General features: G+C 39.2%; 1 protein-coding gene across 1 annotated transcript; it reads left to right on the top strand.

The window, feature by feature from the left end:
• The first annotated feature begins 531 nt into the window (after nucleotides 1–531).
• LOC144529288 (brevican core protein-like) lies at nucleotides 532–22,438 on the top strand. The gene is made up of 15 exons (XM_078268297.1): nucleotides 532–554; nucleotides 3,033–3,112; nucleotides 4,104–4,277; nucleotides 11,739–12,098; nucleotides 12,293–12,467; nucleotides 12,720–12,847; nucleotides 13,012–13,305; nucleotides 13,463–14,245; nucleotides 14,971–16,905; nucleotides 20,512–20,664; nucleotides 20,847–21,005; nucleotides 21,106–21,188; nucleotides 21,289–21,433; nucleotides 21,567–21,749; nucleotides 22,317–22,438. The coding sequence occupies exons 1-15, from the start codon at nucleotides 532–534 to the stop codon at nucleotides 22,436–22,438; spliced, it is 4,797 nt and encodes a 1,598-aa protein (XP_078124423.1).
• The last annotated feature ends 2,741 nt before the right edge of the window (nucleotides 22,439–25,179 follow it).

The following is a 25,179-nucleotide window of genomic DNA, read 5'->3' as shown; positions in this document are numbered from 1 at the left end:
ACATAAAACTGATTAAAATCAGTTTATATAATGTATGTGGAGTGTGGAGAATGTGTGTGTGTGTGGAGAAGGCTGGGAAACAACATTTAGACCATCATGTAGGGAGTTGAAATGTACTGAAATTTAAGTGAACAGTACCTCAGTATTTTATTTTTTAAATCTTGGCTAAATGGTGTTGTCTTTAAATGTGTTTACATTATCTTAAAATAGCCCGTTGTAGCTACGGATATCCAGTTTGATCTGTTTCTATCAAAAGGATGCCCAGTCTTCTTTGAGCTTCCCTCAGCTACACGTTTATCTGTGATATATGAGGGAGGTGGTGAAATCTTTGGTTAACCACGAGTGCTGATTTACCGGAAGACCAGGCTTGCCGGATCTCCAGCTGTAGAAGCAACTAACTTTGTTGCCAGGCAGTGACAAAAAAATTATGTGTCACAAATAATCTAACTGTGTTAGAGTATCACAGTGGCAAACCATACCCTAATTTCTGGTCAATGCAGTTACTTGGCGCAGTTACATCATGCAGAAAGCATGGCAAGTCGTTGGTTTGGCTGGTGAGTGGATGCAGCAGTTTCTCAGACTTGTCCCTCCTGAACCAGTTTGCCTCTCTTCATCTAAGAGGGAATAAAAGCAGCCAGTCAGCGGAAACAGGGTTTTGAGGTTTTGCTTTTATGGGAGGAAAAATTATTCAAAGGCTGGTCATCTTTTCTGTCATTGCATGTGTGTTGTATGGATTTCAGTCTGGGATTAGACCAAAGTAAAGTGCAATGTTGGTGAAGTGGCACCTTTGTATTACTTCATTTGTCTTTATTCTTTCCATTTACACAGACAAAGCAAAGATTTTTGACTGTCTCAAATTGTGCAGGGTAGAATGAGTTTTGTGAATGCCTGTCTTGTTATTTCTACTTTGTGGTGAGTTGACAGCAACTCTGGTAACCCAGTTAAAGGAAACCGCGGAACATGACTCAAGCAGAATTAGGAATAAATAAAAATAAACTGCAGGCTGTGCTCTATATTTTAGCTGAGTCATATTTGCTTCTCAGCCACGTAAACTAATGAATCCCACCTGGTGGTGTAGGTTGCACGTGTCAGAGTCACTAACAGAGTTTCTGCGAAGATCTTTAAGAGTTTTTGTTCATGTAAAAACTGCTTACAGTATATAGCTTAATTTATTTCACATAAGTGCTCTTAGTCACTTAGTTCTGTCTTTATATGGTTAGTGGTTGCAAGTTTGCTGTGCAGATTTTGCACATAAAACAATGATTTCAGAAATCCACTGCTGTCTGACTAGAGGTATTATAATCTCCTTGCAGAAGGATTCGTGATCTTTTGAACATCTCCAGAACATCTGAAGACACTTTAAAACTAAATTTGAGTGTTGCTCTTGACTCACTTGATGATCTAAGCTCCGCTACAATATAATGATAGTGTCTAATTATAGGCTGGTTGTTTGAAGGCTGCTGGAAAATGTACTGTTAGCTTGTATGCAGGTCTGAGGCATGGCTTGCATGCATGTGTAACTGTGTTTGGTCTAATTTAGTCTCTGTCAGTGGATTCTTGTATATGGCCTCAATATGTTATGGTTAGCAGCTGAAAAGGAAGGTAGAACACTGCTTTTACTTTTCCTGTCAGATTTCAATTCCCTCGTCCAGGCTTGATTTATTGGTTTTATGTTCACTTAATGAGCAGACCTGTAGTTCACAGCTAAAATACTATGGTCTTATTGTATAAGACCATATTTCTAAGAATTACGGCACACACATCTGTGCATTCAAAATCTTCCTTGAGTATTTTAATATTATCAATAACATGTGCTTAAAGAAGCAAAAGTATGCAGTAATGTTATGCAGAGTGGCCCCTGACACTGTTGTATTATTATCTTTTATATTATTATTATTATTATTATTAGCAATGCATAAAAGCATTTGATTCTTGTAGCCGGTCTAGGTGTAGGTTGTAGTAACAAAAACCCCTGGGCGTGTTGAACTGAGCAAGAATTTGTTTTAGCTGCTCTTCTATTAGCTTCTTTTATTTGATGCAATCTCTCATTTCTTTCATCAGTCTTTCTGTAAAAATGTAATGTGTTTCTGGGTTACTTTAAGTTACTTTAAGTTTCCCCAAAGCTTTTTTTCTCCAGTTTAGTAGTTGTCATCTCTGCTGTTTAAAACCTACAGCATTCAGTCCTCCGTCGTGCTGTTATTACAGACATGTCTGAGCTATCTGCAGACCCTTGACTGGACATGGACTCGCTTCTTTTGTCCAGCTGTGATGTTGAGTCGCAAAGGTCTGGGACTTCTGGGAAGTTATGTTCAATAAAGGCCACCAGAAATATTCAGTAAACTAAAATATTGGATTGCTTTTCAAAAAATGACTGTCCCACATCACATACTGTTTAGAAAAGCTAAGTTTCAAAGCTGGTTGATTTTGAGTTAGAATTGTTATAATTGGTAATAGGATTTGGAATGAGGTTTCACTTTGGCTCTCTATTGCTGGAAAATTCAACTTTTCATTAGTCAACGCAAAAATAGATTGTATTTCCCTCAGTAGTTACATATTCTCACATTGATGCTGAAGTTCAAGTTCATTCTTGACCTTAAACACTGCAGTTGAGAAAACAATCTCACCATAAGGTGCATTAAGTAGCTGCTCTGGAGCTTTCCATCTTATTGCAAGATCTTCATCAGCAAGTTATTCTCTTGTTTGCCCGACTCTACAATTAGGTCAAAGGTCAGATGTGAGGCACAGCTGTGAAGAAAGCCTCCCCTGGATTGGGTCTTTCTATCATAGAAGTTTCTGTTTTAAGGATGGCCTTTGTTTTCATTATAACATCCTGCTGCTAAAAACGAAAGACAGCAGAGAGGATGACGTCTCACAGTGAGCATAACTGCTGACTGGACTTGACTCAGTCTGGGTCACTGTGACAGTCAGGCATAGCTGGAACATAAAGCACACCTCTGATCTTTGTTTGCTCTCTGAGGTTGACATTTCCTTCCCAGACACTCCTGCTGGTATCTGGGTGTCAGATTCCTCAGGTGTGAAGCATCAACCGCTGCTGCCGAGCCACAGGACGACTTCTACAAAGCACCATTCACCCTGTCCGCCGAGGGCACAGGTACACACCTTGACCTTATTCGTCTATTGCACATTCGTCTATTTGAACATTTGCACGCTGCAAAATAAAACTTTAGATTACATGGTTAAACGTAATTTGCTCTTTCCAGTGTATTGCAGTTTGTACTTCGTCCATAGCAAATCCCCACTACTCGGTCCCAAAACGTCCCAGTTAGATATTAAAAGTCGTAAACATATTCTTTGTAAATCTTTACAATCATTCCCCAAAAGAACCAAGCAGGCCTGCCTTGTTGCACAATCTAAAACTAAGCCATTTTCTATGCGTAGCTTGTAACTCAAATTTTGTTTTTGTTTTCCGAAGCGAACAGAGTTTCAGAACGGCAACGCACAGAGCAGAAGGGGAGGGACATCCTGTCATGTCAGGCAATTGTCAGGCAATTATCCTGGAAATGTACTTCCGTTGATCCACACTACCCTTTGTGACACCAGGCTTTTCGTCCTGCCTTAAACTTTGGCCATTTTAAACAACTATAAACTTTTAGAATGCACTAAATACATATGTTTACTTTAAGATGACAGGATGCATAATGCACAAAGGAAATATTGGGTGTGGTCAAATGCTCAGGGATCCCATGTACATTTATCCGCATGTATTGCTCTTCAACAGCATTTAAATAAAAAAATAAAAAATTGAGCTTGTTTGATCATTCACCAATAGTCAACAACAACCGCCTAAAATAAAATCGATGCAGGGTTTGTAACAGAAAACTTCTATTTTAATGCTATTTTGAAGTACATGGTGCTTTGTATTTTTTTTTTCTAAACGAGCTACAGTTAATGACTATTAAATTGTGACATAGGGCTACTGAGTTTATGGGTCACAAATCAAATGCTGCATGGTGTCAAACACACCCTGCAGATTGAAGTTTTAAACTGATAGCAGCTGCTGCTGTGGTCTGTCACACAGGGACTAATCCTCAGCAGGATGTTGCTAACTGAAACTGCTGGTGATACATGTAACATTCTTCAAGGTGATTTAAGAAGACCAATAGTCACCTTTGATATGGAGGAGGTGTTACTGTCAGCTCCCTCACCTTCCTCCTCCAGTATAGGTGACTGTGCAGCAATATCAGTAGGCTACCTGCAGCAGCAGCAGCAGCAGCAGCAGCAGCTGTCTTTTGCTGCTGCGCTGACTCCAAATGACGGTCAGTGCATTTGTCGTTTCCCTGCAGGCAAAAAAACATAGGTCATCTCTCTCCACTTCATAGCCTATTACATCGGTTATTTTAAATGTCATCCCTCCCAATCCCCTTTGACAAGCACACGCCATCTCCATCCAGATTGTTGGGTGGAAAAGTGGGCAGTGATTAAATGTGATTTCATATCTGGCTTCACTTTCTCTCAACTCCCTCTTTTCTCACCGAGCCTCGGAGTCGCTCGGACCTCAATCCAAACTCCCCTCATACCTGCGCACAGCATCCAGAGCTGCTTTCCTCCAACAGGACAGTCGCACTGCAGCAAGCTGAGTGGAGCTGACGGAAAATACTTTTTACAGCCGAGAAGTCAATCCATTCTGCATCGGCTGAAATGCTGCTGAGAAGAAGCAGGTAGGTTTTTTTTTTTTTTTTTTTTTTTTGGGCTGTTGTGTTAATGATACGCTGTTGATGCGGTCTAACTTCTTTTAAATGTATAATGTCATTTAAATGATGGTGTCATTTAAGAAAATGACCAGTTCGTTACCAGTTAATGGCTTTGCAGTAGTTGCTGTCCTCAGGGGAGGTCCTGAAATTGTGGCCTTAGTTCATTTTCTCTGCAGAAAATGTCATTTTGTGGAACTGACGCACTTAGTTAAGTTTAACTTTCTTCTAATTGGCTTTGTGTTTTGTTTTTTTGCAAATCACGAACCCGTCACTGTGTTTTAAAAGAGCATAGCTGGTGGACATGTTTCTCAATGGCGTTTGCCTCTTCAACCTCCTCATCGTCAGTCCCCATGGTTATTAAATAATTGTGAGGCGTTGTAATGATTTTTGACACTGGTGAGGATGCTTTCAATGTTCATGAAACTGAATAAAAAAACTGCGACAGCATTGACTTACTGTCCTCTGCATTTATAGAAAGCATAAAACAAAACCACTGCTAAACCTATTCATTTATCTAATTTAAATGCTATTTTCTGGGAGTAAAGCGTGAATGCTACTGATTTTAAACTCTGAAACGATGTTCCTATGTGCCCTGCAGGAGACACAAGAAGCCAGCTTTTTGTCTTTAGTGCACATCTATACTCTTCTGTTCATTGTCTCCACCTGAGGGTTCAGGTAGACTTCATTAATGGACAGAGATATAGTAAAAGAGAGCTAACAGACTTTTAAGGATTCCTTTCTCTTTTATGTCATGGTCCAGTTGCTCTCTGGATATTAGCCAGTGGAGCAAGTCAAACTAAAAGCACTGGTTTGGTTTCTTGTAATTTCTGCTCAAAATGTATCCATTGATCACCTAAATATTTATACTATTTGACCCATCTTTGGCAAAATTTAAAAGCATTACAACTTGAATTAGGTGGTTTCATGTTAAACATCAGGTAATAAAAGCAGATTCTCAGTAAAGTGTCTCTTGATTCTGTGATGTAAATGTTGTCATAACCTCAGCGCTCATATTGACACAGAATGTCTGAAGAGAAGATGTTAACACTATTTTTAAGTAGATATTTTATAAATTGGCTGTGCATGTTGCATAGAAGCAAAGGGCAAGAAAACCCACTGCTGTAGGTAACAGGTATGATGTTGAAGCTGTTGACCAAACCGCCAACATGGAGACCAACATAGAGTGTGTATGAAGGTCTAGCTGTTCATATGGAGGATGACGGGCCCCTGAGTTGTAGTAGAAATAATTAAACATCTCTGCAGGTTTCAGAATTGCTGCCCACATCTTTTTTCAGTGACTCAATTTCTCATAATAAATGAAAAAGTGCAAACGAAATGGCAATTCAGCCAAATGATCAGGCTAGAAACAGTGAGGTAGGACGACACGCTAAAATAGATGTTTCTAAGGGTGTATGCAGAATAATACTTCTACTGCAATTATATAATAACAAGTCTGTGTTAAAGCAGAAGTTGAAGATACAGATTATTTTACTCATTACTCATATTCTGAGGATTATTGATCCTTATACATTATATAAACTGGAGTCAGGCCATTTATTTTCTAATAAATAAGTTAGTTTATCATCCTAGAAAGAAATGCCTAGTCAACAATGTGAAGTAGCCAATGAGTATGTGTCCCCTTGTTTGTAGTTAAAGCTGAGGAATAGCTCCACTGATACCAGAAATAACCAAATACATAATGCTGGTGTAGGAATAGTTGGCCCTAAAATAAAGAGTTCTCTTTGCCCAGATTATACTAAATTCATGGTTTTGCATGGTTTATAATGGGCTTTCTAAGCATGGGCTGTGGTCAGTCCACAGATTTGCTGAGTCAGGTCTGAGATCTGGTATTTGTTTGATCCTTCGACTCGTTCCCAGGCACGTTGGGTGGTGAATTATGTGGTGGGTGGCTTTTCCAAATTGTTCATCTGGTTGGGAGACAGACAGTGGGTTTAATGGAAATGTCTGCACGGTTTGGGAGGTGGGATGAGTCCTTTGATTGACTGCAACTCATCGGATGTGTGGAGGTGTTACGTTTGATGGTGCAGAGAGTTGGAGGAGTGGTGTTGAGTGAACAGTCCCTGTTAGGTCAGACAGGCGTATACAATGACCAGTGCTTAGATGGCCGTACAACATCTGGAGCATTGGGTTGTTTCTGAACTTGTGTTTTTGTATTAAGAAGTTGTGATTAATTGTGGATTTCTTTTTTGATGTTTTTTTTCTGGTGCTATGTTACCAGGCGAATGTCTTCAGCATAGATACATTTAAAGGATCTGGTCATTTGTGTTTCATTGATACAGAGGCCAGTTAGGCTAGGAGCAAGAAATGATCCTTGTTATTCTGTCCTCTATATACACTTAATCTGTCCAAGGGGAATTCTTAACATTTGTTTGTTGACCAGAGATCTGACCGTTACCCACATAGACATAGATACACAGGAATTAAAGAAAACACTTTTAATTTTCCAGTTATTTGTCAAATTGCAATAAAGACAATCGTTTATTTTGGCCTGATTTTCAAAATTCAGGGTAGAATAACAGAAAAACATGACACTGATATGTTGGTGGCATGTTTGCATAAATGATCCAAGTGTCCCAACTGTTAGATTAGTTTAGCCACTTCTGAAAGCCTTTGATTTTAGATATCGATAAAATGGAGGAGAGTAGGGAGAGTCTGTGAGATGACTGTTACATTTTAAATGTAAGAATGAAAGCGTCAGAAAGAGGGAAAGGTCCATGCCAATTTAAACTGTCCGACTTTGTTCAAATTTATTTTGGTATTACATTAAGACAAGACAATGTTATATGTAAATTAGGTACCTTCTTGAAGAAACTTCTACTTTGGCTGAAGTAATTTATGTTGCACTTCTTTTCAATTGTACATTTAGTTAGAACTCCGTACACACAGTCTTGAGTCAATTCATCTAAAAGAATTAGAGAGAGTTGGAGATGAAAGGAGAGTAATAAACACTCAGGTGGGAGACATAAACGTAGACTAGAGTGAATTTCTACATATTTAAAACCTGCATTTTAAGAGATCCATACTTCATTTTGTCATAGACTCATCACTGCCAAAGCCAGTCCCAGCTCAGCGCTCCACAGAGCTTACATCAGTTGAATCCGGTGTCTCTGTATGTTTGACCTGGCTAAACTGAGATCAGGAGTAATTTTCCTGCTCGTTGGTGGAGTTGGGGTTTGCCTGAGTTGACCTTAATGCAGAGTACTGCAGAGGCCACCCACAAGATATAGTGAGCAAGCTTTAGTAGTCAGTACAGCACCAACGGGGCTGTCAGCATCTGATTTTATGTTTCTTGTTCACTATAATCTATTACATTTAAGTTTTAAGTTGACAAAGTTAAATATATGCTGTAGGCTTAATGTGGATTTGACTATGTTTCTGCAGGAGGAGGAGACTGGATTAGTTCTGCTAGTGAATAATGCATTGGCTGCAGTTCTAGACCTGTAAATCTGTGGGTGGCATTTATTTTAAGTTTGACTTTTCTTCATTGTTACTCTCATTAAAGAGTGCAGAGTTCCCGATCTAAAAACAAAATAACCAGCAGCAACCAGGATTTTCTCCTCTGTCATCAATCTGAATGCACAAACTCATACACAAGCACACTCACAGAAGTAACACCATTTGAAACAGTGTGCAGTGTCTTAATGTGGCCTTTTGTACAAAGCCTGCTCCAGAACCATTCTTAGTGGTTGAAAACTTCTTTTTCCATCCTTTTAAAAGAAGCGAAAGAAAGGAAAGAGAAAAAGCAAGCAAGTGTGCCAGTGCCCCGTCCTTTAATTTCCTCCGAGGCCTTTTGTGAGGGAGTCGGCCTGAAGTGAAAGCACAGTGTGCAGCTGTCCTCCTGGCCCACTGCTCGCTTTTTGTGAGACATTTTCCCATCAAGAATACTAATAGTGATACCAGCCCTGTGGAGTCCACCCAGCTGTCTGAGGAAACAGACAACACTTATACTGCCATCAAAGAAAGCCATTTAATCTGACACAAGTTAGCGAGCTGTGTTTGTGTCGATGTATTTGAGATACAGATGCAGAGAAAGTTTCTCAATGCTTGTTTAACTTGTGGTTCACTTTTGGGGTTCTGGTAATATTTATTAATTTTTCTTTATTTACTGGAAGCAGCAACTTTACCACCTTGAGCACATGTATACTGTGTGTCACCGACATGCCTGTTTAGACGACTGAATGGTGTATGAGTGACGCATTCTGCCATCTTATGTCTGTTTATTAAAACTTCATTTTGACAGATGTAAAGGAGGCTGCCACACACACACACACACACACACACACACACACACACACACACACACACACACACACACACACACACACACACACACACACAGACACTCACACACAGTACCACTTTTGTGCTTAGCTCTTTCATTTGTCCCTGGAGACTGATTTTGAAGACTTGGAGGTTTATTTTAGGAGTGTTGTGTGGCACAGCAACAGTCAAACAATCTGGGACTTTTTTTAAAGTTAAAGCTAATATATTTTTGATATTAATAAACGTCCATTACATTCAAGCCATTGCCAAATGAGTTGATACAAAGCTAATTAAGACTATCAGCTCCACACAACTCTCTCTGTATTTCTCAGTATAGCTGTGTTCAGAAGATGTGTGTCGTCCGGTGACTTTACCGTGCAGAAACTCGAGTGAAGATAATTACCTCTTCTGAAGAGTCCATCATGTTTTTTTCAATCCTCCGTGTCCTCCTTTGCTACTAGCAACTGCGTGGAGGAGGGGTGGGGGCTCGTGCGCGATCACGTAAGGCTTGTATCATGTGGACACGCCGAAAGTGTTGTTGTCATTACTTAAAATTCCTCATGGGGGCGACATAAACTAAACACTATAGCTTTAAAGAGTTTCTCTGCCGAAAAGAAAATGCTTACTTAAGTACTACTTTATACTTCTACTACTACACTAGGGGGAGGAAGAGGAACATGATTGTTTTCACATATCATCTGTCTCATTTAGTTCTGTCAGGATATAGTGACAGAACAGTGACAGTACATTTACAAACAAGCAAGAAAACCTGCAAATATTCATATTCGAAAAACTGGAACCTGTGCATTTTTGGCATCTTTGCCAAATTTACTTTTCTAATCGTTTAAAGGAAATGTAAAGTAAAATGGAATTCAGAGAGCTGCTTTTAAATGATAAATGAACATTTGCAGCTTTATAGTGGCCGCATCAGGAGGTTGTGTGAGGTCACTGTGAGTGTCTTGCCATGCCTTCTGGGTTAATAACAGGGCCATACTGGTGACGGAGAGCTGGCAGGATGCTGCTGGGCTAAGATGCCGTGCCATTAGCTCCCGGAGGTGATGAATGGCTTGTGGTCGCAAGGCTGTGCTCCCAGCTTGCCTTTGAAAATCAGAGAAGTTGCTCTTTAATACTTCATACATTCATTGAGCTTCACGATACGTTTTTCAGTATCTTGTGGTACTTATGTGCTTAGTACTCCAAATGTACAATCTATACACTCAGCTGACAGTTTCTAAGTTACACCTAGAGAAAACTAATGCAGTCTAATACAACAGTCCTGCAGTAAATCCTTTATGAAGGTTATAATATTCTGTTTTTTGGTGAAAATGTTTGCAGGAGGTGTTGATTCAACTTATTAGTTTTGGAGGCTTTAGCCTCTGTTGCATTTTATTGCATTACACTCGTAGATGTTTTTGATATTATTTCAGAAGATGTGTCAGTTTATTCTATTTTTAGGGTACCTTTTTAACATCTTGACAAGGACAAATAGATGTAAATTAGACTTGTAGACTAATTTTGGCTCGTTCAGGTCTTTTTCTGTTGATCAATGAGAACTGTCCCTGTTGAATATAGTAATGAAAAAAATGTTCAAATCCATTTATATCAGTGAGAGTAGACTAAATATAAAACTCTTAGTACTGTAAGTTTTCTACTGATATTTTATATCTGTACCCAGTATACAGGACTAAAATATCTCAACAACTATTGGATGGATTGCCATGAAATTCATGTTCCCCTTAGTGCTAAACTGAGATGTTAACATGGTAACATTAGTATTTAACTTAAATCACTTCTGTTCCTACATACAGCCTCACAGATCCCTTGGCATGACTGTAGACGCTTAGTCTTTTTTAATTTATAATATCTACTCCCAAGGGAAGATTTTAGAGTGACCTTATTTTCTTTTGTTTATAAATTATATTGTTCCTCTCACCTTAAGAGCTAAATCCTTCCTTTTTCATATGTGATTTATATTTTATGGCCCTTTTTTACATAAATAAAGCTTTTTGTTTCTGTCTTTTTTTTACAGCACGAAATGTGGTGGTACAATTCAGCTCTAAACAGTATTACATAAGCATCAAATGCAGATAATTAGGCTAAAATTCAGAGCATTACAGTGTAACCATAGGTCTGTCTCTTCACTCAGCTGCGTATCTACAGTATATATGTGCAAAGCTAAAACCACAGTAGGTGGATGCTGTAGATAGCACAAAGGTCTGCAGGTTTTGACCTTTAATATTACAATAAATCAGTTTGGTGAGATCAGTGGAGCTGAATCAACACAATACATGACTTCCAGGGTCGGAAATTGCTCGCTCTGCCTATTAAAGGTTAAACGTGTGAAATTGGAAACTGGTAAGGCGAAAAACATTATCATTAATTTGTTCTTTCTTACCCTTAGTTTACAACAGGAATGCTTTACTAATCTTTATGTGTCATATTTTATCTAATAATAATAATAATAATAATAATAATAATAATAACAATATAATCTTGTGTTTCCTCTTTATCTCCACAGACATGTCCATATACTTCCACTTCTCATTGAAGTCTGCCGCCTCACTCTGGCATTCCCTACACAAACTCCATCTGCATTTGGTATGTCTACATTTTCCCATTATCTCTTACTTTCAGGATTCATTCACTTTCAGTTGTAAGCAAAGGCAAAGATATGCCATGATTCACTATTCTCAGCAAATTTACAGAACTGATCACTTCTTCACGCTCTTTTTTTTCCTACAGAAGATGTCCGGCACCTCCAGGTGAACATCCCTCACTCAGGTCTGGTTTCCGCCCCACTGGGCAGCTCCATCTCCATCCCCTGCTTGGTGTCTCTGTCCTCTTCCTCCCCTGTTGCACCGCGGGTCAAGTGGACTGTGGTGTCCGGTGGTGTGGAGACGCAGATCTTGGTGGCACGAGGTCAAAGGGTGAAGGTCAACGAGGTGTACCGAGACCGCGCTGCCTGGCTCAACTACACTTCCTCCCCTGATGACCTGTCACTGTGGCTGGGAGATTTACGCTCCAGTGACTCGGGTCACTATCGTTGCGAGGTGCAGCAGGGCCTGGAGGACGCCAGCGACTTCGTACAACTCAAAGTCAAAGGTAACAAAATGAAAGACGTGGATCATCACTGAAGCTTTGGAAAGAATTAGATGTATATACAAATGATATAGGATACAACATGTAGTGTAGTAACAAAGAATATAATTGCGTACTTTGTGATCGTCCTGTTACAAAACATCTGAATAATTTGATTAGATTGATGGTCAAATTTTACATATGTGCTGTTTGTTTAGGTGTCGTATTCCACTACAGAGATGCTTTGGGCCGCTATTCATTTTCTTTCCATCAGGCCCAGAGGGCTTGTGAGGCCACTGGGGCACAAATCGCGACTCCTGACCAGCTGCTGGCGGCTTATTATGACGGCTATGAGCAGTGTGATGCAGGCTGGCTGGCAGACCAGTCTGTCAGGTATCTCATTGCCTCTGTATCTGCTTGTTCCAACATAAAACTTAAACACTAATGCCTTAATGGCTGCACCTCTTTGTTTAATGAAAATATTCCAAACATTTTATTAACATTTCCTCAAAATTCAGCCTGAAGTGTAGATTATTTGGTATCTTTGGAAAGTACATTATCTCCACTAGAATTTAAAACCACTTTTTTTTAAAGTTCAAGGGGTTAATCTTACATGAGAAATGCTGATTGTTTCCATTCTTGCAGGTACCCAATCCAAGTGCCCCGTGAAGGTTGTTATGGAGACATGAATGGTCAACCAGGATTGAGAAACTATGGGACAATGGATCCAGATAATCTGTTTGATGTTTACTGTTATGTGGAAGAAGCTGACGGTATGAATAATAATACTTTTTTCTAAAACTAAAGCCTGACCCATACTAGATCTGTTAGGCAAATTCAGATTCTGAGAGCTAAAATAATAAAACAACAATATATAGCCATTGTTTATTTAGACAGAGTGTGAGCCATGTAAACATTTTATATTTTCTGTTTGTAGGGGAGTTGTTTTATGACTCCATCCCACAGCAGTTGTCATTTGACGAAGCGCAGTCATACTGCAGAGCTGGAGGAGCAGAGCTTGCTACAACAGCACAGCTGTACTTGGCATGGAGTGAAGGTCTGGATCGTTGCAGCCCTGGCTGGCTGTCTGATGGCAGTGTGCGCTACCCCATCATAGCCCCGAGAGAGCGTTGTGGAGGGCCTCAGCCAGGCGTCAAAACCCTCTATCGCTTTAGCAACCAAACTGGCTTCCCAGAGCCATCCAGCCTTCATGACATGTATTGTTTCAAAGGTGAGTATTTAGCTTCTTAAGTATTTTTCTGCATTAAATAATATTAAATGTACATGTAAAAAATGCATTGGATATGCATGCAAACTGTTTATTCAAAAGCAATATGTTTTTTATAATTCGAAAATCTCGTTTTTAATCACTTATCTGTCCTCTACAGATAGAAATACTCCCACCGACTCTCCCATGGACTACGTGGCCACAGAGCCTGAGGACATTGGACAAGATGTTGTTATTCTTATGAAAACAGATCAAGAGCTGCAACTGAACCAACATTCAGAACAGGTGGAGCTCAAAGCTCAAAGGGTATTCGAATCTTTTCCCCTTTTCTCCAGCTCTTTCACTGAGGCAAATGACACGCACCCAACAGTTAGATCAGACACAACACCTACAGTGAATCTCCTCCAGGCATTGAATGAAACTTCATCTACCACAGAAATGAGCTCCCAGCATCCTACAGCACTTATGAACAGCACTATCAGCACCATAGACACCTACGATTTCCCACAAAACACGTCATTACTGTCCAGCGTTTACAATGAGACAGATTCCCACCGTAACTTGAACTTCACCTTTCACCTGTCTGAGCCTGAAAGCACCACAGGGGTTCCCGAACCATCATATGAACCTCACACACATAACCAAACCGTTCCAGACACTCATCCTGAACAGAACACATCTGAGAGGCCAAAGGATTCCCAAGATATACAAAAAACCAACTTGCATTTTGACAGATCGCAAGCAAATTATGGTGAAAAAAACAGCAATCATACTCAAGAGGAGAGCTTCTGGGAGGTGACCTCAATGACCCTTGACTCCGTGGTTCAAGTGAAGAAGGAGGAAGGAGAACTTCTTACACAACCAGCTCAAACTACAAAATCTTCCATTAAGGAGCTAACCTCATTGTGGGAAATTCTGGATGGGTCTGGAGATTTTTCTCAAGGTATGTCAAGCATAGATTTGAGTTTCTAAGTCTTACAAAACAACAAACATCAATATCTTGGATGAATCGTTCAACATTTGAGAATGAGATGAGAAGATTATTAATACCACTCTTGTGTCTGTAGTATGGTAAATATGGAGCTACAAACAGCAGGCGGTTAACAGTGAGAAACAGCTGGCCTGGTTCTGGTCAACGGTAACAAAATCAATATACCAGTACCTCTAAAACTCACATATTAACATGTTATATCTTGTTTGTTTAATTCGTATATAAAAAAAGGAAGTGTAACAATGACATGCTGCGTTGTTACGGGGGTTTATGTAGTGGACTTTTTCTTGGCTGGGAGCAGCGAGTTCCCAGAGTCTTGTCATGGCATATACTGTAAACCCCTGTAACACCTCCACCTTCAACTTATTATTTGCACACTTTGTTTTTTGTACGGATTAAACAAGCCAGATAAATGTGTTTATTAGTGAGTTTTAGAGGTGCTGTAAGGCGGATTTTTACAGAGCCTGACTAGCTGTTTCTCCTTTTTTCCAGTCTTTGTGCTAAGCTAAGCTAACTGGCTGCTGGCTGTAGCTTCATATTGACAGATATGACAGTGATATTGGTCTTCTCATCTTAGACTTGGCAAGGAAGCAAATAAGGGTATTTCCCAAAATGTCAAACTCTTCCTTTAATAGATGGATTTACAGCTCTGAAAATGCATTATGCTTTCTTTTTAGAAAGTAACCTTGATGTCGAAGCAGTCGGCTTCATCGCCACATCAGATTCTTCAACTTCCGGCTTTACCACTCTCCCGTCACTTCCTGCTTCTGCTAGCAGTGCTCCTACTGAGCCTCGGACTGCAATCCCCAATCTAACCCTCTCATCTGGGTCACGGGATTCTGACAAACTGGGCTTGGGTATCCTCGCCACAGCACCACAGTTGTGGGAGTCCTCCATTTCTAGACAGGAGGGAAGTACAAGTTTAGAATTTGAAGAAACAGTCACTTTGGAAAGTGAAGAAAAACTTGTTTCTGGAGTAAGTTTAGCTACCACTGAGTCTCCAGAGGAGTCAAACACCCCACAGTTGCCTACTGATTCCTCCAAAGCACGATTTCGCACATCAGGTTACAGACTGTATTTGGATACTGTGACCACTGGGTATGAAGAGGCAAGTGGACATGAACTTGCTACAGTTACTTCAACCCTTGGAGAAGATGTTAAAGTTGTCCTAACCATTAAAGGGGAAAATAAAATTACCCCAACTGTTGAAGAGGAAGTTACAGTAACCCCAACCCTTAAAGAAGAAAAAGAAGTTTCCACAACTCTTGAAGAAAAAGCTAAAGTTTCCTTTTTTTTGGAAGAAGAAGCTAGCGTTACCCCAACCCTTGAAGAAGAAGTTACCGTTACCCCAACACTTGAAGAAGAAGTTAGTGTTACCCCAACCCTAGAAGAAGAATTTAACGCTACCCTAACCCTAGAAGAAGAAGCTAGTGTTGCCCCAACCCTTGAAGAAGAAGCTAGTGTTGCCCAAACCCTAGAAGAAGAAGCTAGTGTTGCCCAAACCCTAGAAGAAGAAGCTAGTGTTGCCCCAACCCTTGAAGAAGAAGCTAGTGTTGCCCCAACCCTTGAAGAAGAAGCTAGTGTTGCCCCAACCCTTGAAGAAGAAGCTAGTGTTGCCCCAACCCTTGAAGAAGCTAGTGTTGCCCAAACCCTAGAAGAAGAAGCTAGTGTTGCCCCAACCCTTGAAGAAGAAGCTAGTGTTGCCCCAACCCTTGAAGAAGAAGCTAGTGTTGCCCCAACCCTTGAAGAAGAAGCTAGTGTTGCCCCAACCCTTGAAGAAGAAGCTAGTGTTGCCCCAACCCTTGAAGAAGAAGCTAGTGTTGCCCAAACCCTAGAAGAAGAAGCTAGTGTTGCCCCAACCCTTGAAGAAGAAGCTAGTGTTGCCCCAACCCTTGAAGAAGAAGCTAGTGTTGCCCCAACCCTTGAAGAAGAAGCTAGTGTTGCCCAAACCCTAGAAGAAGAAGCTAGTGTTGCCCAAACCCTTGAAGAAGAAGCTAGTGTTGCCCCAACCCTAGAAGAAGAAGCTAGTTTTACCCCAACCCTTGAAGAAGAAGCTAGTGTTGCTCCAACCCTTGAAGAAGAGGCTAGTGTTACCCCAACCCTTGAAGAAGAAGCTAGTGTTGCCCCAACCCTTGAAGAAGAAGCTAGTGTTGCCCCAACCCTTGAAGAAGAAGTTAACATTACCCCAACCCTTGAAGAAGATGATAGCTTTGCCCCAACCTTTGAGGACTTTAATGTCTTTCCTTTCGATTCACAAACATCTAACTGGGATCTTCTGACCACCACAACTGGACCCCAGGAATCTCTGAATGATCTTGAGTACAGCAGAAAAAATCCCTCCATCACCTCCACAGCAGTTCCTGATTCTTCCTCAGGTACAAAACCCACCTCCACCATCACAACCACCACACACTGGTCCAGACGCTCCTGGAGCCCTACCACCTCAGCACCCAATGTTTTCCACAAGACAGCTGAGCCCCGGAAGGTGACAGCATTCATACCACCAGTGGATCAAGGTCTGGTGGATGTTGAGTTTACTCTCACCCAGCCACCCACCCTGCTTATCTTGCCCAATGAGAGGGCAGCTGTAGGCGGTACAGGGAAAATTTCAGGTAATGTTAAAGCCACTCTCATCAGCCTAACCGTCAACCTCTTGCTACTCGACGCAATGATGCACTAAAATCCCTGATCTGTCCTCAACCCACCTTTGTTCCATTTTCTGTAAAACACCTCCCCTCCTTTTTCAAATGACTTCCCACGTTTGTTTCACTTGTTGTCTCAGAAAGCCCACTCACCCTTCTGACTTCTCCCGCTTCACCTTAAAAAGCTCCTCACTTCTCACCTTATGACCCCCACCTCCCCTTCGAGATACTCACACTGGGACAGCTCCCGTTTGACATCTGTCAACAGCCCACTCTTGTTGTGCATGATGTTTTCTTCCTCATCCAAAGATTGACTTCTGTGAAGTACTGTAATATACTGGTATGTTTATGAGTGATGTTTCAGTGCTTCTTCTACAGTGATTTTCTGCTAGACTGGTGGTGATCGCGTTGGTAAACCTTTTCTTAGTATCTTGATCAGTGGATTTTATTTGCAAAAAATACATCTCTGCACCAAACAAGCGTAGACTATTCTCTTCACAATAACTTTCTTCTAGCTAACTCTCTCACAGTGTCTTTTGCATTATTCTGGAATAACCTGATAAAGGAACTTAATCTTTCAGTGGAATGTAACATCGATCAGTGCAACAGCAGTAATGTTTTATATTGAATCCATAACTTCACATCAAGTGTTAAAACTGTTTCCTCAGATTTTTAGACTTCTATAGTTTTGCTGTTTTAGACAGTGTAGTACCAGAAGCACAGATGGTTTCATGTGTATAAGCACAAATATTGTTCAGTGTTGATTTGTTGTCAGTGGTATCATTTAGCAGTGTGTTTTTAAATCTCCTTTATGGGTCATTCATGTTTTATACTCAAGTCATGTCTTATTGTTTAATTATGAGTTGTACATTGTTGTGGTTTTAGGTGTTAGAATGATAAAATTAACTAGTCAATGTTTGTTTCTTGTGTCACTGTCAGTTGATAAATGTTAAATGTCATAAATGTAAATTTTGTTTTCCTTCAAGCTCAAACATTTTAGTTTACTGTAAAATGTTTATTTTGTTTCTACTACTAAAAATGGCAGCTGCAGAGTCAGTATTTTTGCAACAATTGCCATCTGTTTTTATTTTATTTTGGCTTCAACACAGTAGGTAGTTACAAGTCTTGTATTGTAATCAGAAAACAATACGAGGCAATTTAATTTATATGGCACATGTCATTACAGGAAAACTCAATGTACTTCATATTAAGGTGCAAACAGCAACAGAACACAACTTAAAATGATGCACTAACAAACTAGAGTGACACTTCAATGTGGCTCTCTCCATCTTTACAGATGCCTTCTTTAAGGTGTTTTAATCAGCCATATTTGTGGTAATAATTGACACTGTCTGCAACAGCTTCACTCAGCACATTTGCATTAAAATTGGTATCTAGAAATAATCTTCAAATTAACAAATAAAGAACAGAAGTCAGAAGAGGCAATATTTTCAAAAATATAACAATTGGAGTTACAGGATATACACTAGCTGTTGATATAAGAAGTTTGGGTGATTTACAATGTATTTTTCAAATGCATGTATTGAGACGACAGAGACCTTCAAATGTACAAAAGCTTGCATCAGTAAATTAATATTGCTTTATTTTTTTCACATTTAATATCAGCTTCAGCGCTTCCATTGAACTTTGGTGAGCAGTGATGATTATATATTGGACTATTCATGGTGATGAAGACTGGAGACTCAGCAGTTTAAGACAGTGGGAAAGCCGCCACTCATTTAGTAATTGCAGTACTAACTTCACATAATCATTTACAAGCATTGTATTGTCTTGTTGTGTTTGAGGAAAACTACACAAACACAGGGAAATCTTGAAGACTTTTCGAAGAAAGGACTTCTTCTGAATTCAACCAATATCCGTGTTGCTGTGCAAACTTGAAAAAAATCTAAGTAAAGATGCCAACATACATGGGTGACAGCACACAGTTACATAAGTAAAGGCAAAACTGAATGATGGTTTTACTTTGAGTGCAAATGATTCTCATTTGACTTGTGTAAAACAGTTATTACCTTCCACACATACACACAACACAACACACACACACACACACACACACACACACACACACACACACACACACACACACACACACACACACACACACACACACACACACACACACACACAAACAGACACATACACTGACCCACAGAGAAGTATGTGAGTAAGCAGTATAATGACAGACACTGTAGAGCTATATTGTTTATATGGTGTCAAAGGAAGCAAACAAACTAAATCCACTTGTAAAATGTTTAATTTCAATTTGGACATGCATGCCCTCCATTTTGCCTACTTTTACAAATTTAGAAAATTGAAAAAAGAAACTCCAACCCCTCTTTTTCTTCAGGACTTTAAACAACTATAGGCTATTTATGTAACAACTATGTTTTGACAGGGACACTTTGCCTGAAGCTAGCAGATATTTTTCTTGTGCAGTGTAATCAGGAGTTTGACTACATAAAGTCATGGTAACAAAAGCCAATTTTCAAATAGGACATCAACAAAAGGAACAGGTTTTATGGGACGACATATGAAGTGACTAACTAACAGATTTATTTCATATTTTCCCCCAAATCCCTTTATTACCTCCACTAAATAATCTGCAAATTGCAATTAAGTGTTTTTCTTTAACATAGTTTAGAAATTATAAATAATGGTCATGTGCAAGCATTTTTAAAAGCATGGAAGAAGAGATGCAAGTGTGAAACAAATGTACAGAGGTTATTTTAATGACGGAGTAGCCTATGTGAATTACAGGGCGAGATTGAGTTGAAGTTATGTGAAAAATTATTTGAACGCATAGCATCATCATCAGAGAATTTTTCACAGAAAGGATCCAACACCAGTGTCTTTATCCATATGCACTATTATGTATTTGTATGTCCCATAACATGTTTGACATACTGTAATATCTAATGACCAAAACAGACAGTATGCTTTGGTAGAGAGTAAGCTATCAAAACAGATCACAAGGTCTGTTGATTATCATGTGTAACTGTGTCCTTGCATTTTGATTTGTAAGTCTTTTTTATGACCCGGTAATAAGAGTGATTGTATTTGGCATCATTCAGGCTCCACCATTATCATTTGAATGGTTTATTATTAATGAAGAGTGCAAGCAGAAGAACACAGAAAAAAGAAGCTCTCAGATGCCAGAGATGCACCAAAGAAGACAGAAGAGGACCTGAAGAGTTTGACCTCATGTGACACTCTGAAGTCTGTTCTCTGCTGCCATCTGTTGGCTCAGTTGGATGCTGGTGCTTCAACACGTCCTTTTAATGGCCTGTAGAATGCCACTATTATTATATTTGTACATATATATCTACCTCTGTAAATGTGTATAATTCACTGGTATGCATGCACAGTTGCAATTAGCGCATAATCAAACTTTAATCTTTATTTCTCAAATCTTTAGATTCGGCAAATCCATGTTTTTCCTGATATTTATACAAAATAATACAAGCAAAAATGTAACTTAATAATAATATAATATAATCAATAATTAAATTAACAAAAAAACAAAATATGCAGGCTGCAAGTTGTGCTCTCATGTAGTTTCAGCAGCAGAACAACCTGAAGTGGCCCTCTGTTTTGTTTCAGATGCATGTTTGGACGACCCCTGTCTCAATGGAGGCACCTGTACTGACCGAGACGGGCAGATTCAATGTCTTTGTTTGCCAACATATGGAGGAGACTTCTGTCACACTGGTAAGCTCTCTGCCTTTTTCCACTGGAAATTGTTTCTGTCATGTCTGTCAAACAAGTTGGGTAGCTGGTATCTCTTTAAAAGTAAATAAAGGGGCCTTCCCACAATTATATCTGCAACATAAAACCTGTGAAGGCATTTCAAAGACTCTTTGGTTGTCCGGTCTCCTCTGTGATGTTTTCAGACTTGGAGCGATGCGAACCGGGTTGGGATAAGTTCCACGGTTTCTGCTACCGACACTTCAGCCAGCGTCTGAGCTGGGAGGTCGCAGAGCAGCACTGTCGCATGCTGGGAGCTCATCTGGTGTCTGTCATAACCCCTGAGGAACAGAGTTACATCAACAGTAGGTTATAGGTTCAACATGATGGTTTGTCCTATATGAGTGATTTATTTACATATTGTATATTGAGGACTGTTTATAATTGACTTGTTGTGCTCTCCAGACAACTACAAAGAATACCAGTGGACTGGTTTGAATGATAAGACCATTGAGGATGATTTCCGCTGGTCTGATGGCAACCCACTGGTGAGGAATATAAGAAACCATGAGTGTGACTGAGCTCATACAACAAATCTACTCAGTTTAAACACTAATTCACCCATGTCTCTTCTCCCCATGCATGCAGCTGTATGAGAACTGGTACAGAGGGCAGCCAGACAGCTATTTTCTGTCTGGAGAAGACTGTGTAGTGATGGTGTGGCACGATGATGGACGCTGGAGTGACGTACCCTGCAACTATCACCTTGCATACACCTGCAAGAAAGGCACCTGTGAGTAATATGAATAGAACATTTAGAGCTCCTCGTGAATGGTTTCAACTCCCTCATATGGTTGTTTTGGGCTGTTACACCATCATACATCAGCCCCCAATGCAGACCTAACTTGTGTCATCTCTTTTAACAGCCTCATGTGGTCCTCCACCCAAGGTCCGAAACACCTCCATCTTTGGAAAAGTTCGACAAAGATACGAGACCAATGCAGTTGTGCGTTATCACTGCGCCAAGGGTTTCCAGCAGAGACTAAATCCTCTGATCAGATGTCTGTCTGCAGGAAGGTGGGAGAGGCCCCAGGTCCTGTGCATCCCTGGTAAGATAAAATATTGTCATAACCCTGACAAACAAATCTATATTTCTAAAAAACCTTCATTAAATTCTTTTTTTAATTCTAAATTGTAACTTAAAGTAGAGTGTTCTTCCTGCACTCAGATATGAAGTGATACAGTGATTGTGAGGCTGTTGTATGCTGTCACACAGGGCAAGTCTTTTCATTTTACTGATAAGGTGTTTATGTATATTTTTCCTCCACTTTTGTCCAAAAAACTGGAACGTCAGTGAGCAACATCTCTTCACTGAGTGACATTTCCCTTCATTACTATATACATGGGCACTGAAGTTTATTTTTGAATCAATTCCACACACACTGTAGTCCAGCTGTTAATACTCAGTCAAGCATTTTACATTTCTATTTACTGATACATATTTGTGACCCATTTCTAAAGATTTACATCTTCAGGCGGAACAAATATGCTTGGTGTGAGTGCCACAGACAGAGTATAATTCTGAAAGTATAAAGACACAGACAATAATTGGGGTTTGTTGACAAGAACAAAAATAAGGAATAACTCATGAACGTTGTTTTTGAATTACCTTCCAGAGGCCGGAGGTCCAATTCAACACCCTGAAGTGATGACACTGACCAGCAGCAACTCTGCTGCCATTGAAGATGAGTTTGAAGCCACTAAAGAGACACCACAGTACTGGGACATCAAGTTTTAAAAGTCAGCCATGCTTTCCTTCCTTGTCTTCCTTTCCTAAATTCTGCTGTTGTAACATAACAAGGTGCCAAGAATCAAATCCTTTTTACCAATGAATGCTAAAACAGGACAAAATGAACCACAGACGCAGAAAGACACAGAAGAAGCCTGAATGCACAGACAGGCTTTGTTTTGTTTTAATGGAGTTAAACGTTCCTACTTTTTGATGACCTTTGGCATATTTTCTACTGTATTTTGTTTTATCGTTCTGACTAGCAGAGCGCAAAATAGGTTAAAGTAGAAAGAAAGAAGAAATACAGTAAACTCCTAATTATTGTCAGCTCCAAATCTACAGAAAGAACTGTTCTCTTTGTGGTGTTTGTTATATCAGGAACCTTTTTATAAAATGGTGCTAATGTCTTTAAAAACCTTTGTCTCCAACCAAGATTTTTGTTTTCCCTGCTTTGTCAAAGAATCTAACGACTCCAAAGCACAAAGTCAATCTTAACAAATAGTCAATAAGTACTGTACATATATTCGTTTTCACACCTGTTATTATTGCTGTCTACATTCTTGAAGAGGGAAACCTTTTATTTCCAGCAGACGCAGTTTTGTTCGTCAGCTTTATGTTGTAATAAAGTTTTGTAGAACAGAGCAAAGAATAAATCGTTCTCTAATGTTACCTTTAGCACTGTGTGTGGCCTTCATTTAATGTTTAAGTAGACATCCTGTGTGTGCTCAATAGCGGCAGATATGTTGCGTCACGGTTTCGTCACTCAGGCAAAAAAATGGATTGAAAATTGACGAAGCTTGGGAGAAAAACAAAAGAAAAAGATGTAAGTTCATGTTTATAAATTTGTGTTTGTAGCAGGTAAAGTTATCAAGTGTACATCCGAGAAACCTTCAGTGATAAAGAAGAGAACCGGTGTAAATTTGAACACATTTGTTTGTGCTAACGTGCGTAGCTACCTATCGCAGGTGAGCTAGCTTTCCAAAAAGCTGCTGTTGTCTCACCTCAAATCATTTATTTTATCACAAAAACAAGATGTTAAATATGCATAAAGTAATATTTAATAGAGGCCTGGTTGTCAATGCATGTACTTAACAGGTAACTATGTTATTCTGTTCCCAAAGATGTTTCAAATCAGAAGTTTTGTTTACACCGGTTTCTGCATGTGATAAAAGCAGCAGCTATATTACTCTGCCACCAGATGGCATCATTGTTCCATGATTTGATGGAACTGCAGGAAACTAATGGCAAAATGTCAGGGAATAATGAAGCGTTTGATATCACAGCCGAGTCCATAAAAAAATATTTTGATCACCACCATGTTAACTGTAGAAAGGCTGAAACCAACATAGCTGCAACCAAGACCTGTTGTTAAGTGAGATACACAATAGAAAAAACTTCATCAGTAACAATTTAATGAGGATACTTATTTGTTATCTCTGTTGTTCAGCTTTGACTGTTATACTTACTGCTGTCTGCCTGCATGTATTTAGAACATCATCTCATTTTTATAAGTGGCCAACACTTTGCTCTACACACTGTCCATCTTCCTTCAGGAAAGTATGCACTTACTTACACACTTAAATGTGCTGTTATTCTATTTTATGTAAGACACAAGTGATACTGTTTAGTAAGTAGCCCTTTTTTACTAGATTAAAAATTTTCATTCTGTCTTTTGTCTGAAAAAATAAATGAGAGTTACACCTATAACCTACCCTGTGTAATTGAGATAGTAATGCATTTTAATAAATGCAGCACAGGACCTGTTTGAATCATTGCGGAGAGATAGCCTTTAAAGTTACCTTTAATCTACAGTATGGTATTATTTTGACATTGTTCATTTTTAATTCCTTTGATATCTAACTATGACAACATAAATGTATACGATTGAGTACAAATTGTTGGAGTAACACAATTAGGAAAGTCTACCAAAACGAATGACAAAATGTGTATTTGATGCATGTGCCTTACCATGTGCAGCCAAATGTACAGTAAGCCTTCATTCTGAATTAATCTGTGACTCAACTTTTACTTAAATGAACAAACAATTTATCTTAGTTGATCAGCTAAAAAAAAACTTAGTTGATCAGCTCAAAAAAAAAATAATGTTCATAATTGATTAATCTTTTAGCAATAGGTTATTAAGCAAAAACACCTAACATCATATGCTTTTAGCTGTTGTATATTGAATATGTTTACGTTTTGGGATTGTAAATCAGACTAAGAGAGTGATTTGAAGACATTCCTTTGGGCTCTGTACCCAACTGCATTACAGTTACTGCTGTTACAAGTAAAAGTACAAAAGTATTAGCATCAAAATATACTTAGTAGTATAGTACGTACTCATTATGCAGAATAGCCCACATCAGAATAATGTATATTATGTAATTTGATTATAATTATTTATGCATTAATGTGTACATCACTTTAATACTGCAGCTGGTAAGGATGGAGTTAATTTTAAATATTTTATATACTGCTGATTAGCTTGTGACCCCGAGCCCCTAACCCCTACATAATGTATTTTCAAATTTTTTATATGTTAATAATACATAATACTATAAAAAAATGAACTAGTGAAATACGTACAAGTACCTCAGAATTTGTTCTTAAGTACAGTACTTGAGTAAATGTACGTAGTTACTTTCCCCGACTGGTTCAGTGTAATATTGTAATCACTTAATAGTAAGTTCAGGATCAGTGGTAGACAGGCCAATAAACGTATTAAACACACATTTCCACCATTAGTACTC

Source organism: Sander vitreus, chromosome 14 (genome assembly GCF_031162955.1).
Source record: "Sander vitreus isolate 19-12246 chromosome 14, sanVit1, whole genome shotgun sequence".
NCBI classification, from domain to species: domain Eukaryota; kingdom Metazoa; phylum Chordata; class Actinopteri; order Perciformes; family Percidae; genus Sander; species Sander vitreus.
This window is presented reverse-complemented; position numbering and strand designations above follow the sequence as displayed.